This window comes from Herpailurus yagouaroundi, unplaced genomic scaffold (assembly GCF_014898765.1).
Source record: "Herpailurus yagouaroundi ecotype Mexico unplaced genomic scaffold, PumYag 437, whole genome shotgun sequence".
NCBI lineage: Eukaryota > Metazoa > Chordata > Mammalia > Carnivora > Felidae > Herpailurus > Herpailurus yagouaroundi.
The window spans coordinates 475,032-489,698 of NW_024412654.1; the positions used below are offsets into that span (position 1 = coordinate 475,032).

Consider the following 14,667-nt stretch of genomic DNA (forward strand, 5'->3'; position numbering starts at 1 on the left):
GGATGGTATCTCTTCCTGCAGGGAGCTGGCTCATGAGCTGGGGTATCCCTGGGTCGAGTACTGGGACTTTCTGGGCTGCTTTGTTGACTTGTCTTCCCAGGAGGGTCTGCAAAAACTAGAAGAATATCTCGCTCCCCAGGAAGTGCGCAACGATGCCCAAGAGTCGGGAGAAAACGAAGCCAGCCATCAGGACGCCTCTGTTTCTGGTAAGGACGCACAGGCACGTGTAGGTTCTCAGGACGCGGACCCTGTCCAGTGGCTGCGGACCAGGAAGCATGTCCACGTGAACGAGCAGATGCCTGCTGCTCCGCCTGCCCCTTACGTCCTGGCGAGTCATGGGAGGTGCCAGCCACCGTCATGACCGCATGTGCCTGCCCTTGACTTCCTTCTCCTTTTCCTGCTTTTGAGGGCAGGGTGCTGGGCCTGGAGGCTGTGCTTTCTGTTTGGCTTTTCCCAGGGAGCTCACATCTGTCAGGGGCTGAGGAGGCGGCCTCGGCAAGAGGCTGGTTTCTGGCTGGTCCCGGGGATTTGCAGCCGTGCTGCCTGACGTGTCGCAGACTGCGTCGCCCACGCCTCTGTACAACTGCTCCTCTCCCTTGCAGGCCGTCGGAAGTGCAGCAATTCCATCTCCGTGAGGGCTTTTCTGGACGAAGATGATGAATTGAGCTTGGAGGAGATTAAAAATCGGCAGAACACAGCTCGGAACAACACCCGGCCCACACTTGGCACTTTTGGGGACTTGGAGTGTGACATCCTTCCCTTGGAGCAGGAGACCGAACTCATAGAAGCCTCCACCCTGACCAGTGCCCACAGCAGCAAGAATGGATTTTGTAGCCCCCTAAGCAGAGGCCAGACTCTGGGGAGGAGGCGGCCAGAAGCCCCGCGTGGGGAGGAAGCCCTTCTCTCACCGGTACCGGGCCTGACTGTTGAGTTTGATAAACTAAATTTGCAAGATCTAGGAAGTAACTTTTCTAAGACCCCAAATAAAAATATGAAAACTGCAGACAGACGGAGCCCGACATCAAGAACGGATGCGGTGGAGAGGGACTTGTTAGAGCCGTCTGCTGCTGATGTTCTTACAAATGAGCAAATGAGGACAGAAAATGAAATGTCAGCCAGAATTGCTAAGATACGCCTGGGTCTTGACGCTCCTGGGCACGAGGCACAGCAGAGCTACAGTTCCCCATCCCCAGAGCCCTCAGGGGTCCCAGCTAGGAAGGAACCCATCCAGAGGCTCTTCCTTTTTGGGTATGAGTGGGTTGTGTGCGTGTGGGAGGCTGTGGGAGTAGACATGGGAACGGAACATGGCAGGAGGCCATGGGGGTAGATGTGGGAGCACATGGGAGGTCATGGGGGTGGGGGTGGATGTGGGAACATGGCGGGAGGCGGTGAGGGTAGACGTGGGAGCATGTGGGAGGCTGCGGGGGTGGACATGGGAGCACATGGGGGTAGGGGTGGACCTGGGAGCATGTGGGAAGTCATGGGTGTGGGGGTGGACATGGGAGGCTGTGGGAGTAGACATGGGAACATGGCAGGAGGCCGTGGAGGTAGACGTGGGAGTTCCTGGGGATGGGGGTGGACGTGGGAGGCTGTGGGGTGGATGTGGGAACATGGTGGGAGGCCGTGAGGGTAGACGTGGGAGCACGTGGGAGGCTGTGGGGGTGGATGTGGGAGCACGTGGGGGTAGGGGTGGACCTGGGAGCACATGGGAAGTCGTGGGAGTGGACATGGGAACATGGTAGGAGGCCGTGGGGATAGACGTAGGAGCACGTGGGAGGCTGTGAGGGTGGACGTTGGAGCACATGGGGGGTCATGGGGTGGATGTGGGAACATGGTGGGAGGCCATGACGGTAGACATGGGAGCACGTGGGAAGCTGCAGGCGTGGACGTGGGAGCATGTGGGAGGTCATGGGGGTGGGGGTGGATGTGGGAACATGGTGGGAGGCCGTGGGAAGCTGGGGGGTGGACGTGGGAGCACGTGGGGGTAGGGGTGGACCTGGGAGCATGTGGGAGGTCATGGGGGTGGGGGTGGATGTGGGAGACCATGGGGTGGACGTGGGAACGTGGTGGGAGGCCGTGAGGGTAGACGTGGGAGCACGTGGGAGGCTGTGGGGGTGGACATGGGAGCACGTGGGGGTAGGGGTGGACGTGGGAGCACATGGGAGGTCATGGGGGTGGGGGTGGACGTGGGAGACCATGGGGTGGACATGGGAACATTGTGGGAGGCCATGAGGGGTAGACGTGGGAACATGTTTTTGATGAGTTTGTAGCTCTTCGTGCTTTTTGTGACCCTCCAAGTTGGTGGGAGACGCGTTTTCCTTTCCAGCTCAGCCTCCTGTCTTTCTGTACTTCTGGGGAAGCTGTGCTGAGAGCTCGGTGCGTTTTAGGAAGAGCATCCCGGGGAGTCTCAGCCTTCTGGTTGGTGACCTTCGGAGGCGGCAATGCTCAGAATTGCATTTTCAGTGGGATGGTGTGTCCTCTCTGCCACTGTGGCTTTTGTCCTCCACAGCCCTCACCGCAGCTCTGACAGCCGAGCCCTGCAGTGGCAGCAACGGACCAGCTGCCCGTGCTTCCGTCCTGCTGCTCTGTTCCTGTGCCCAGCCCTCGAGTTCAGAACATCATGGTGTTGGAAGTCTGTGTTTCTAACTATGGGTATTTTTGTTTTTTCTTTCCTTTTTTTCTGCCTGGCAGAGAGGAGCCGTCCAAACTGGATCGGGACGTGTTGGCCGCTCTGGAGGGTACGGATGTGGACCCACAGCGGTACCCGGCTGTCCACAGGTGGAAGAGCGCCGTCCTCTGCTTCTCCCCCTCAGACAGACAGAGGTCAGTGGGCCTGCAGGGTCACCGGTCTCTTATATGGGGGCTGTTGGTGGCCGCCTTCCAGAACGGTTTGGTTCTGAGTCGGTGTGTGCACGTAGTGGCTTATCTGGGACACTGGCAGATGGGTCGGCCACGCTGACATGTGGCTGCCTGCACAGACAAGGGGTCTGCAGTTAGGGAGAAAGGGGACCGGGTGCTGCCAACAAGGTTGGGGCAGAGGATGGAAGCAGCCGGGGGACTTGTTCAGGGCCACACGGGACTCGTGTGGAAGAGCTTCTGTGCTGTGAATCCACAGGCCTCGCAGGGCTGGGGCGCGGGGCCCACGTCACCATCCATGCTGACAGACCTTTCTTGGTTTCCTCAGTTGGCCGAGCCCCGCGCTGAAAGGGAGGCTGGAGTGTCGGCAGCCGGATCTTGGTGGCCCCCACAGCTGCAGCCCAGGGAGAAGCCCCGGGAAGCCCGGCCCCACACCCCACTCCCCAGGCCTGGGCAGCCCTGGGCGCTATAGCCCCGCAGGCGGGGGCCGCCTCCGCAGGATGGCGCGCCTGGCCCAGCTCACGGCCTTGTAGGGCTGGTGCCAGCTGCTGGACGTCTTTTATTCTGTGTTTGTAAAGAAAGAAGGGTAACGTGTTTATTGCTAAAATTCTACCAAAAAGAATATATTCTGATTAATTTATTCTCATTTTGAGAGTTAAAAGAATTTTAGAAAATGCATATTTTTTTTTTGTATAAAATTTCGTTCTCTGGTGTTTTGGGAGAACTTGATGAAAGCAAACTCGGATACTGATTTTCTGAGAATTGTCACTTGTACCGACGCAGACTCGAGCTCACCGTCCCAGGCGGACGGCAGGTTGTGGGTGCCAGAGTTGGGGCGGCCAGATCGGCAGTGGCGCCCCTCGAATAGCTTCATTCACTTCAGTTTCGTTCTTAGAACAGATGAATTTTGTGTCGTCTTCCTTTTCTGGGAAGGAGTCTTGGACTTTCTAGTTCATGATAGAAAAATCTTTGTTTTGCCAGTGGATCCCAGTGGATTAGGCCAGTTGATAAAGGTGGCTGTCCGGCAGTAAACGAACCTTAAATAGGTCTTAGACTTGCAGCAATGTTTCTAATTTGGGTCATTACAAACATTGAACTAGGTTTTCTCTGGGAATAAATCCTCTAGTCTGTAGGAGTCCTAGGAACCGTCCGTAGCACTGGACAGGCCAGCAGCAGACCTAAGAAACCTGCACTTGCAGTTACTTTGTTTAGTTGCCAGAGTGATACCAATAAAATGATCTTTAAGTTGTTCTCTGGTTTTCAAATGTATTGCTTATTTTCGACTTCATTTCCTTCCGATTTCCTGTGTAAAAGTGTTGTGTTTTAGTACAGAAACTAGAGGTTTATCTCTGAGTCCTGGTCAGTTACCGCAGTGCATTTATTTCAGCTTCCCCTTGGCCATGACCTCTTGGGGGGTCTGCCTGGAGCGTGGGGGCCACCTTAGAACCACTGCCATGACTGACACCCAACCCACGGCCCCACGTTGAGGGCCGACCTTTCTCGGGTGTACGTGACCGCTCACACGCTGCTGGTGCTCTGTGAGCATGTCCAGTGTTATCCAAAATGCAAAGCTCTACCAATTTTTGCTAAATTCAGTGCCTTTTGTAAATTATTTTTTATTTTCCTGAAACTTGCTTTTTTGAGAATATACAGAGATACTAAGTAGGCATGAGGGTTTTTTTTTTTTTGTTTTTGTTTTTTTTTTTCTATGAAAACTCTGATTGGGAACTTGTGTTTAAAAAAAGTTTATTTCTTTCATGTGTTAATAAGAGACAGGTCAGGAATATTGGAATCTAGATTTAGATTTAAAAATTTTAAAGGTTGTTACATAGAGTGTGTAACACTGATGTGACAATCTAGATAAAACACAGAAAAATACATTCTATTCTAAAAGCCAGTGGCGTTTATAAAAGGCATCTTTGTTCTCAAAAGAAATTAGAATACAGATAGCATATTCACAGTGGCAATCTGTTTTCTATAAAACCTTACCGTACTGTCCTGTATGTTGTTGTAAATATCCAGATGGAAATTAAAAGTGTTTCTGTCCTAATTTTGCAGACTGTGGTTCTTGTTTTCTGAGGTTTTAGGTCGTCTTTGACTATTTCCTCATTTGTTTATAGAAGGTGGCCCCGGCCTCAATGAATGCATTATCGTGTGTCTTAAGGTGATTTTGCATTGTTTTTTAAGCTACTTAATGAAATTATTATTAAAACCATGTGGTAATAATTCTAAGCTTTCAGAAAGACTGCTCTCACTGGTGTCTGGGCAAGTACCGTTTTTAGTAAAATCTTAAGCAGTGTTGTGATGAAACAGTACATTAATCTGATGGTGGTGAATTTGCTGTTTTTTGGCCCTTTTTGTTCCTAACATGGTTGTGAAAAACTTTGAGTTAAGCTAGCACAGATTTCATAATCGCCCTTGGAAATGAAACCGGTCTCATGATGTTAACAAATGGAGTGTAAGTTTTTCAGAAGAGGTGTTGGGGACCACTCAGTGGTGCTGTGGCACCGGCTGACACACAAGGGACACAGGAAAGCCCCCGCCATCATCGCCTGGGGGAAAACCAGAGCCAGGCTGTTCTAGAATGAGTGCCCGCCACACGTGGCAGGTGTTGGTTTGCAACCCTCTTGGGAGTTTCCGGGAGAAATGTGTAACTGGCCCCCGTACGGGGGGCAGAGAGAAACCATGAAAGGTGTAACAAGCCAAAGAACTTCTGTAGGAGGCCTGTCTCGGGTGGGAGGATGAAACAGATCCCTGCAGCCACCCTCCAGAAGTTTCTGTGGAAGCCTCAGCGGTTCACTCACGCATGCTGTACACGTTTTCGGTCCCACGTCACCATCTCAAGGCTCCGTGGGCAGGAAAGGTGAGCGGGGTCCATATCCAAGGAGGGAAGAGGGTGAGGAGCCTCCGGGTGTGTGGGGCCAGCTCACAGGTCGACTGGCAGTCACGTCTTTTTGAAGACCTTCCCCAACAAGGACCACAGACGGATCCTCGTGAATAATTGGAGATACTCCCAGAAACATTCACAGCTTCGAGAGGAAATGGTGGGTTGTGGGATTACTGCTGTGACGGGGTGTGGCTTTGGAGGCCATCGCTCACTCACTGCCCTTTCGTCCTCAGCTGGGTGTGCTCACCGGGCCTGCACTTTCCTTCTCTTACACCCGCATGTTGCAGCTGCGCACAAAACCTGCCAGTACTGTCTTTGCTTACAGATGCACTCTGTTCCTTTCTGATGGTCTCAGAAGACAGTATTTTGGAATAAGCAGCAGGCCACCATAGGAACCAAGTGCTGTTTGTTCCCAGATGTGGGTTCCTGATACAGCTCTCATTTGGGCCGAACTTGGGACAGTGCTGCTGACATCCCAGAAGTCTGGAGTCCCTGTCCCCTCAGACATCATGAGCCCCTACCCCATGTTAGCACCGACCTCCTGCTCCTCACCTGCCTCCCCGCGATGTGGGCTTGTTTTTTGGTTTCCAAAATGCTGCCCTGCATCTCAAAGGTCAAGTGAAATGCTGCCGGAAAGGCAGGTCTGAAGATGAGAGAGGCGGCAGCACCAACTTCCCTGAGGAAGGAGGGGAAGGGCCTGCTACCTCCACCTCAGGTCCTGGCTGGTCTGAGGGCCCAGGGCTCAGACTCGGGTTCCCATGCATCATGCACACCAGAGGTCAGATGTATTGTCTGTCACTTGTATCCTCTGAGAAGCCGGCACAGCCCCTGGCATGTCGCAACTTTCTAGAAAGTGCCGTGGGGCTGGTGCATCTTGGGTCTGGGACTTGGCCCCTGGTGGGTACACGCCCAGCAAGGCCGTCAACCCCAGGAAACATCACCGTGGAAAACACTTGCCACCGCTGCTGCAGCATTCTGGCAAGTCTGGGCTCCTGTTTTCTTTAGAACATTCACAATAGCACCTTGAAAAACCAGTAAAATAAAATTTTATTTTGCAGTTATTTCCAAAGTTACAGAGAAATGGATCAGATGTCCCAATTAGTTGCACAGATTGCAGAAAATGTTCATAACCACCTCACAGGAAGTTTCTCCTAAATTAACAAATACTTGGAATGGACACATCACATCTAAACAGTTTCATCCGTAAGTGTAAAGGATTAACAGCCAGAGGCAGACTAAAGTGTCTGGTATTTTACTGAAACAGGACCCTGGCTGCACTGTCGCTCTCCGGTCCCCTCCCTCACCCATCATGCTCCTCTGAGGTGCCGGGAAAGGCCTAACAACACAGGGCAGTTCAGACCCAGCGGTGTCACGGGTGCAGGGCTCCAGACTGAGTGGTTACCAAAGCAAGAACCCACATGAATAGAATCTTTAATTGACAAATATTTAAGTGATAGAGTTTTAAGAAATGAGAAGAATGTATGACAAGTTCTGAATGGAAGCACTGGTGGCCCCTCCTCCGTGGAGCCCCTCGTGCCTAATGGACTTTGCCGACAGCCTCGAGGGGCTCATGTGGCCAACAGCGGTCACAACCAAAGACACCTGGGCAAACTGGCCGTAGTCCCCGCAGACAGTGTCAGTGAGGCCCTGTCCTGGCAGACAGGGCAGAGAACCCCAAGAGAGAAATCAGGCTGATCTGCTCAGGATGATTCCCTTTTCCATCCTGGGCCGAAGTACAGACCGAAACGCCACATTTTAGATACTAAAGACATTCGTGCTTTTTCACCTTCCTCCCCGAGAAACAGCATCACCGCAGCAAAGCCTGTGGAAGGAAGATGGGGAAGGAGCCGTGTCCGTGGCGGCACCTGTGCAAACCAGGCTGGGGACCTGGAGAGCAGGTCCTCCGGGCAGCCCTCAGGAGCGGGAGATCTTGTCCGGAGGCATGAACCCCGTGTCCCCGAGGGCCCTGAGCGCCACTCGGCCATCAGGCCGAACCACCAGGTGGGTGATGCTGCCATTGTTGAGAGAGAGGCGGAGCCAGCCTTCTGGGGGGAACTGCAGCGCCCTGGAAGAGAAAGAACATGCTGGAACAGGGGGCTCAGTCACCCCTCAGACCTTCCCGGGGCCAGGACCCGCAAAGGGAAGGGCTGGGCAGACACCAACCCATCGAGTCAGGGGACCAACCCAGCTCAAGAGGTGCAGGTGAGTCAGAAACACACGGTTTCTACAGGTGAGTGTGGCTGATCTCTTTCCAGTGTAATCAGAAGGGGGCAGGGGGCGCCAGACAGTGCAGAAGACCCACTCCTGACCCGCTCACTGCCGGGAACCGGGTGGTGTAACCCATAATCCTTAGAGCAGTGTCTTCTTGTTCTTAGAAATGCTTTTTAGGCACGATAGTTGCTGAAAAGCCCAGTGTCATAATGGCTTCCCTTTGAGTTGTCAGACGTCCTTTGAGCCCCCAATGTCCCAGTGGACGAGCGCCATCCCGGCGGCTCACCCTGCGGCCGACAGCCTCGGGAGAGCTACCTTAGTGCTGCTTTCGAGTCTTCTTCACGTCTCCCCCAGGCTCTGCAGGGCCCTCATGTACCGTGACGGGGATGCTCTGGTTCCTTGTAGCCCTTTGTCACATGGGCCACCTTTACGCCAAACCCACGATTACTTCTGTGTTTTCAGCATTGGGGTCACTTCCTAATGGCCGCCTACGTCAGCCTACCCCAGGCCGTGTTAGAACATGGTGCTCACACACGGCTGATCCACGCATGCCAAGAGCAGCAGACAGGAGGGCACGGAGGAAACGGTGTGTTGTACACAGGAGCTTCCAGACTACGCCTTCTGGGGGCACTTTAGCTGGAGGGTGTGGAGACCCGTCTCAAGTCGCCCTCCATGTGGCCTGGCGTCCCTGTGCACCCTGCCCCGGATGCTCTGAGCTTCTCACCAGAGGCTGTACGCGCGCCCACCCCCCAGCTCTGGCGACAGGCCCGAGGGTCAAGCAGGGTCAGCAGAGACCCTAGGCGTAGGTTTGGACGGCACCACAGGCCAGCCGGCTGGGCTGTGTCCTGTCCTGCTGCTGCCATACTTGTCATCTCACGAGAAGGGGAAATCCCACAGCTACTCAAATGCCTGACACACATTTTCTGGTGGGTCCGGGGGCTGGCTGGGCTTACGGCTATTTCACATTCTGCACTAAGTGAGCTTTGGTCAGATACGTAAGCGCCAGCCAGCCTAACCACCTCCAGAGCCCTCTGACACACAGCTGCGCCTCAGGGCAGGCGTCACTCATGGGGGCTCCGGAACCTACTATAGTGCCAGGAAGTGAGGCCCAGCAACCAATGCTGGGGCAGCCAGAGCAGTGACGTGCTGATGCGTTATGACCCACGGCGCCAACTAAAGATCTGTGAGTCCGTAATCCTACAAACAAACCAATGCAGAGTGAGAGTGAGCTCTTACAAAAGAATCTGAATGAAGAAATACAGAATGAGGGAAACACGAAAGCACCGTCAGGCAAATGCCACCACAGGATCCGCTGTGGCAGGACCCACTGGCAGGTACTAGGTACAAACAGTATAAGCTGGAAAGAGAATGTTTGCACTGTCTCCCAAGATGGGGGAAACAGACTGTACGGTGCGAGGAGTCCAGGGCACACAGAGCCCTAAGCAGGTGGCCATGTGGGTTTCACCCAGGAAACACCACTGGCCAGGCGGCTGCGTCTGTACTGTTTCCTCACCGGCATACGATGTAGCGGATGACATTGGCGTGGCAGATGAAGATCTCGTAACTGTCCTCCTGCTGCTTGGCGTCTGCCCGGTGGATGTAGTTCCGGAAGGCGGCCTCGATCCGGGCCCCATCTTCGTAATACTGCTGGGGGCAGAGTAGAGAATCTTAAGCATAGGGGCAGCACGCAGGCCACAGGTCGAGGGGTGTGGAGTGAGGGGGTGGAGCAGGTGGTGCTCCCAGGGGGAGTGGGGGTTTTACCACAGCCTCTGGCTTCCAGTGGGACACGGGTGGGTCAGGCTCAATGGGGGCGCCTTCCCTCAGCAGGTCTGTGCTGACTTTGGAGACGCCTACAGGAAAAGCAGGGACTCAGGTTACCCCTTCGGGAGAAGCTGCCCAGAGCCCTCCCATCTCAGTCCTGCCACCAAGGGGCCTGGGGCGGCAGGGCACTCACCTGGCAGGTGTTTGCTGATGATATCAGTGGTTTCGATGGCACGGGTCATGGACGAATGGACAATTTTATTAAACTTCAAGCCCAAGCTTGCAAGTCGGAGCCCCGTCAGTTCAGCCTGTTCACGACCTTGAAGGTGAAACACACCAGAGAATTCCATGTTGCTGCAGCCCCTCTTCTGTTTACAAATACCCCAGTCCTCACCCAAGTACCATGAGGGTTGGGGGACAAGATGGGCAGGCCCTCCTGGGGCCTGGGCCTAACTGGGGGCCAGGCACTCAGCAGGTTAGACCAATGAGATAATCCAGTTACCTTCAGCCCCATCCAGAAGAAATGTTGAAAACAATGACCAAGGTTGAGGCTCGCTGAAGTCTAGGTAGGGTCCTGTTTACTATTTCTGGGTCCCTCATGCCACTTTTATTCAGTTTTGCCCAAAGATGGAGTCGCAACGTGCCACCGATCCACCAACTGTGCAATCATCACAGATGTCAACACATAAAGACCCGATGGCCTCAGAGTGACCAGCACAGGAGGCTGGAGAACAGACTGCCAAACCCTCTATGCCATCTGAATTTTTTTTTTTTTAATTTTTTTTTCAACGTTTTTTATTTATTTTTGGGACAGAGAGAGACAGAGCATGAACGGGGGAGGGGCAGAGAGAGAGGGAGACACAGAATCGGAAACAGGCTCCAGGCTCCGAGCCATCAGTCCAGAGCCTGACGCGGGGCTCGAACTCACGGACCGCGAGATCGTGACCTGGCTGAAGTCGGACGCTTAACCGACTGCGCCACCCAGGCGCCCCATCATCTGAATTTTTTAATACGCGCACAAATGGGTAAGTGCAGCGCAGACCACTGTGTACTTCTCCTCCTGGAGTTTCTTCTACAGACATGCTTGCATGCAGCACACGGTGGACAGGCATGCCCGGCAGTGTCGCTCACGACGGCCAGAAACTGCAACACGTGGCACTTCTGGCCAGTTAGAGCGGCTGTCACCTGGTCTCGTCGGTTTATCACAAAGCCGACTCTAAACAGACCTGCATGTGCAGACACAGGGTCTTCAGCAGCAGGCTGTCAAGCACACAGGGTACACAGTAGGCACCCACAGGGCGTCGGGGGTACAGAACACCTCTGCTATGCCTCAGATCTGATCGCTTGCAAGCCTCACCATCAATTTTTTAAAGCCGAGGGTGTTTTCAACGACTGTCTTGTGTCAGTCGGGCTGACGATCACTGTTAATGACCGTGCTTGAATCTTGGCCAGGCCCCTGACACAGGTACAATGGAGCCCGGTGCGACCAGCACGTACCCAGGGGCGTCAGCGTGCGGTCCTTTTCCTGGGAAGCATCCACATGGTACTGGGAGTGCCTGATGAGGAAGATGTGTCGCGTGGCCTTGGCTTTGTAGTGGTCCAGCCTGGAGGCCAGTTCTTCTTCTCCAGATTCCAGGTTCCTCTTCCGCAGGTTCACCAAGGACAGCGGTTCTCGCCTAATGTTGAAACAGGAGAGGGGTGCCTGGCTGGCTCAGTCGGTTGAGCGTCCGACTTCAGCTCAGGTCATGATCTCACTGTCCGTGAGTTCAAGCCCCGCGTCGGGCTCTGTGCTGACGGCTCAGAGCCTGGAGCCTGTTTCGGATTCTGGGCCTCCCTCTCTCTGCCCCTCCCCCACTCATGTTCTGTCTCTGTCTCTCTCTTTCTGTCAAAAATAAACATAAAAAAATTAAAAAAAAAAAAAACCAGGAGAGGTGTCATCTTTGTGACCCCTGTTCACAACTCAGTCTGGAGATTTCCGGCAAGCCAGTCTTTCTGTCTTAGGAAAGCACAGGGACAAGCCAGTTGTCCTCTGCCTTCTGCCACTGGCCCCTGAGAGTCCCTCCTCCCAGAGCACATCTCATTTACTGCACAGACCCAAGCACCAGGCCTGTTTGGGGTGATCAGCGAATGAAGCAGACAAGCGAAGCCCTCGTGCTACCTACGTTCTAGCGAAGACTGGTAACAGCCAGGTGGTCAGTGACATGGAGAAAATGAAACCAGGTAACAGGAAGGGGCAGCGGAGGGAGGGCTAGGGGAGTGCCCACAAGAAGGCCAGTATGAACTTGCTGACACAGAGGAATGACAGCCCCTGGCCATGTGGCTACTTACAATCAAGATAATGAAAGTTAAAATAAAACTCCCATTTCCCCAGTCACGCTAGGCACACTTGAAATGCTCAGCAGCACGTGGGATAGTGGCGATCATGGTGGGCAGTGAGGAGGAAGACGTTCCCAGCATCATGAAGTCGATTGGGTGGCACTCTTGGAAAGGTGAGGAAGAGCTGATGGGAAAGTGGGAGGACAGCAGCAGGAAAGATGCTGAGAAATGACCAAATGTCATGAAGACAAGCATGTCTGGTGGCTCCCAGAACTGAAACTAGTAAGAGCTAAAGGTCTATGTCATGGGCAGAGCTAGGGAAAGAACATACTCAGCTGAGACAGTGGTGAAAGCGTAAGGTCTGGGCGGAGGGGTGGTGACTCAAGGGTTCTGCAGGGCAAACCTGGGGTGCCCTAATACAGATAGGCTGAGATGCCACATGGGTTAGGGTTAGGGTTAGAACCTAGGGCTGAGCCAGAGAAGACCCCTGGGCATGGCAGGCACAGACACAGAAAGCCCAGACTGGATGAGGTTCTTCAGGAAGAGGCTGGAGAATTCACTGGATGAGGTCCTGGAACTCTCCAGCACAGACAGCATCCCCCTTCATAAATCTAGACTTGGTGAACAAATACAGTGTGTCAGCCTCAACCAATAAAGTGAGTCCAGAGCTGCTTCAAAGAGAGTCAGAGTCCACCTTGTTTCCTTAAAAAGCCCTAAGAAATTCAGAAGTTGTACTGATGTTTAAAAAAAAAAAAAGGATATGACTCTGGTCCAATCATGAGAAAAACAGACAAATCCCATTTGAGAGGCATTCTATAAAATTCCCGATAACCATCCTCAAAATGGTCAAAGTCATCAGAACAAGGAAAGTCTGAGAAACTGCCAGTCAAGAGAAGCCTGAGGAGACATGACTAATTGTCACGTGGGATCCTGGAAGAGACAACAATAACTGAAAACTGAAGAAACCGCAAAAAAGTACAATCGCTAAAAGAAAAAAAAAGTAACACAAATATTGGTTCACTTATTATGACACATAAACCATACTAAAGTAAGATGTTAGTAAAAGAGGAAATCAGGTGTGCAGTATACAGGAACGCTTATTATCTTTCCAATTTTCCTGTAAATGTATTCTAAGTCTTTATTTTAATTAAAGGTTCTAAAAGAAAATACCCGTGAAGTTCTTGATACAACTAGGCTGCTAGTCAATACCAGTTCTGTGCACTCATTCAGATCAACGACAGAGGAGGAGCTGGGGTTGCGTAAACCATCCCACAGTGGCCACTCCCAGACTCCAGACCAGTGCTGTCCAATAGAAACAGAACACCAGCAACAAATGTAAGTTTCCAAAAAGCCACCTTTAAAAAGTAGAATGGGACAGGTGAAATTTCAAAAGTTTACTTTATTTAATCCAACGTGTCAATACCACCACTGCAACACATAACCTATATTAAAAAACCTGCACTGCTTTGATTTTTAAATTTAAATTCACTAACATCAAATAACACTAAAAAATGTTTCCTGATCACAGGTGCCACATCTCAAGCGCTCGATAAGCACGTGTGGCCGATGGCTCACGCGCGTATCCAAGACGCACATCTTCCCCGCACACAGGTCCCTTGAGGGGCCAGGCTAGCATCCTTTGGGCCCCTCGTCCCCATTCCGCTCAGCTGGGAGGCAAGGATCCTCCAATCCGCGCGTTCAGAAGTCGAGGGAGGGAAACGAAGACAGGGAGATCTAAGCCCTCCGTCCACCGCCCACCATCGCCGCCCCGGGCTCCCCGGTGCGCAGGCAGCGCGCTGCTCTCTCAACACGACCCCCGAGGCAGCCTCGGCGGCCCGGGCCGGCGGCGGGGTCTTGCGGCACAGCCGAGGCTCCGGGGGCCGCGGGCGCCTCCGCCCGCCCCCACAGCCGGCCTCGCGGCCAGATCCGGAACACAAGCCCGCACGCGAGCCGGTCTCGCCCGCGCCTCGGCGGAACCAGCCGTCTCAGACCCAACGGGACGGCAGGCGGCCCGCAGGGTCCCCACCGCCCGACCGTCGACGCGCCCGACGCCACCGGCGGGCCCCGCACCTGTCCCAGTTGGAGTCCCAGACGCCCGGCCCGGGGCGCGCGGACCCCGCCCACGCCGGCGCCTCGACCACACGCGGCTCCGCGTCCCCGCCCGCGCGGGGCTTTCCCACCGCCACGGCCGAGAAGAGCACGGCGGCCGAGCCTCCGGCCAGGCCGCAGGCCGCCAGCTGCAGCGCCTGTCGGAACGCCATGCCCGCGCCCGTCGCGCGCCGGCTCCGCGCAGGCGCTCGCGGGAGGACGGCGCGCCGCGGGGGACACGATTCCTCCGGCGCCCGCTTCCGGCCGGCTGACAGCGCCGGGACGGAAGTCCCGCCCCGGCCAGGCAAAATCAACTTCCGGAAACAAAGTGGAAGGGGTGTGGTGCGCGACGGGGCTGAGACCTTTTCCCCGGATCCGGTGCGGAAGGCCGGCGTGCTAGTCATTCCCGCCTTCAGACGGCGAGCGTTCACGCGACGCCTCCCGTTTGCCCTGCGCTGCCCGCGTGGAGCCTCCTTCGGGAGCCCGACGGGAGCGCCAGAGCCAGCGGCGGGGCCGCGGGTGTGTGTGTGTGTGTGTGTGTGTGTGTG

At 54.3% G+C, this 14,667-nt stretch overlaps 2 protein-coding genes across 5 annotated transcripts in view; one reads left to right on the forward strand and one right to left on the reverse strand.

Annotated features, from left to right (window-relative positions):
• The window catches only part of ANKLE2 (ankyrin repeat and LEM domain containing 2), a 31,415-nt gene extending 26,509 nt beyond the window's left edge, over positions 1 to 4,906 (forward strand). For both annotated transcript variants that reach the window (XM_040464179.1, XM_040464178.1), the window contains 4 exons: positions 22 to 206; positions 603 to 1,248; positions 2,692 to 2,823; positions 3,185 to 4,906. In XM_040464179.1, coding sequence (XP_040320113.1) covers positions 22 to 206; positions 603 to 1,248; positions 2,692 to 2,823; positions 3,185 to 3,389 — 1,168 coding nt within the window. In that variant the 3' untranslated portion in view covers positions 3,390 to 4,906. The remainder of the gene's footprint in view (positions 1 to 21; positions 207 to 602; positions 1,249 to 2,691; positions 2,824 to 3,184) is intronic.
• Positions 4,907 to 6,771: 1,865 nt separating this feature from the next.
• On the reverse strand, positions 6,772 to 14,318 carry PGAM5 (PGAM family member 5, mitochondrial serine/threonine protein phosphatase). 3 transcript variants are annotated; one of them, XM_040464191.1, is made up of 6 exons: positions 14,102 to 14,317; positions 11,213 to 11,391; positions 9,909 to 10,034; positions 9,716 to 9,804; positions 9,468 to 9,598; positions 6,772 to 7,808 (listed from the first exon to the last, which is right to left on the reverse strand). In XM_040464191.1, exons 1-6 carry the CDS (start codon positions 14,290 to 14,292, stop codon positions 7,658 to 7,660), a joined length of 867 nt encoding a protein of 288 aa, XP_040320125.1. In that variant the 5' UTR covers positions 14,293 to 14,317; the 3' UTR covers positions 6,772 to 7,657. The 3 variants fall into 3 exon arrangements, with proteins under 3 accessions (XP_040320125.1, XP_040320124.1, XP_040320126.1); XM_040464190.1 differs by having other exon boundaries at positions 9,468 to 9,601; XM_040464192.1 differs by lacking the exon at positions 6,772 to 7,808 and adding an exon at positions 7,816 to 9,151 and having other exon boundaries at positions 9,468 to 9,601; positions 14,102 to 14,318.
• Between the last annotated feature and the right edge of the window lie 349 nt (positions 14,319 to 14,667).

Excerpts from the sequence above, each read along its gene's own strand:
- PGAM5 (XM_040464190.1), bottom strand. The coding sequence starts at position 14,292 with ATGGCGTTCCGACAGGCGCTGCAGCTGGCGGCCTGCGGCCTGGCCGGA. Across the intron at positions 9,602-9,715 it reads ACTGGAAGCCAGAGGCTGTG|CAGTATTACGAAGATGGGGC; the intron begins GTAAAACCCCCA and ends CTCTGCCCCCAG. Across the intron at positions 7,809-9,467 it reads ATCCGCTACATCGTATGCCG|GGCGCTGCAGTTCCCCCCAG; the intron begins GTGAGGAAACAG and ends TTTCTCTTCCAG.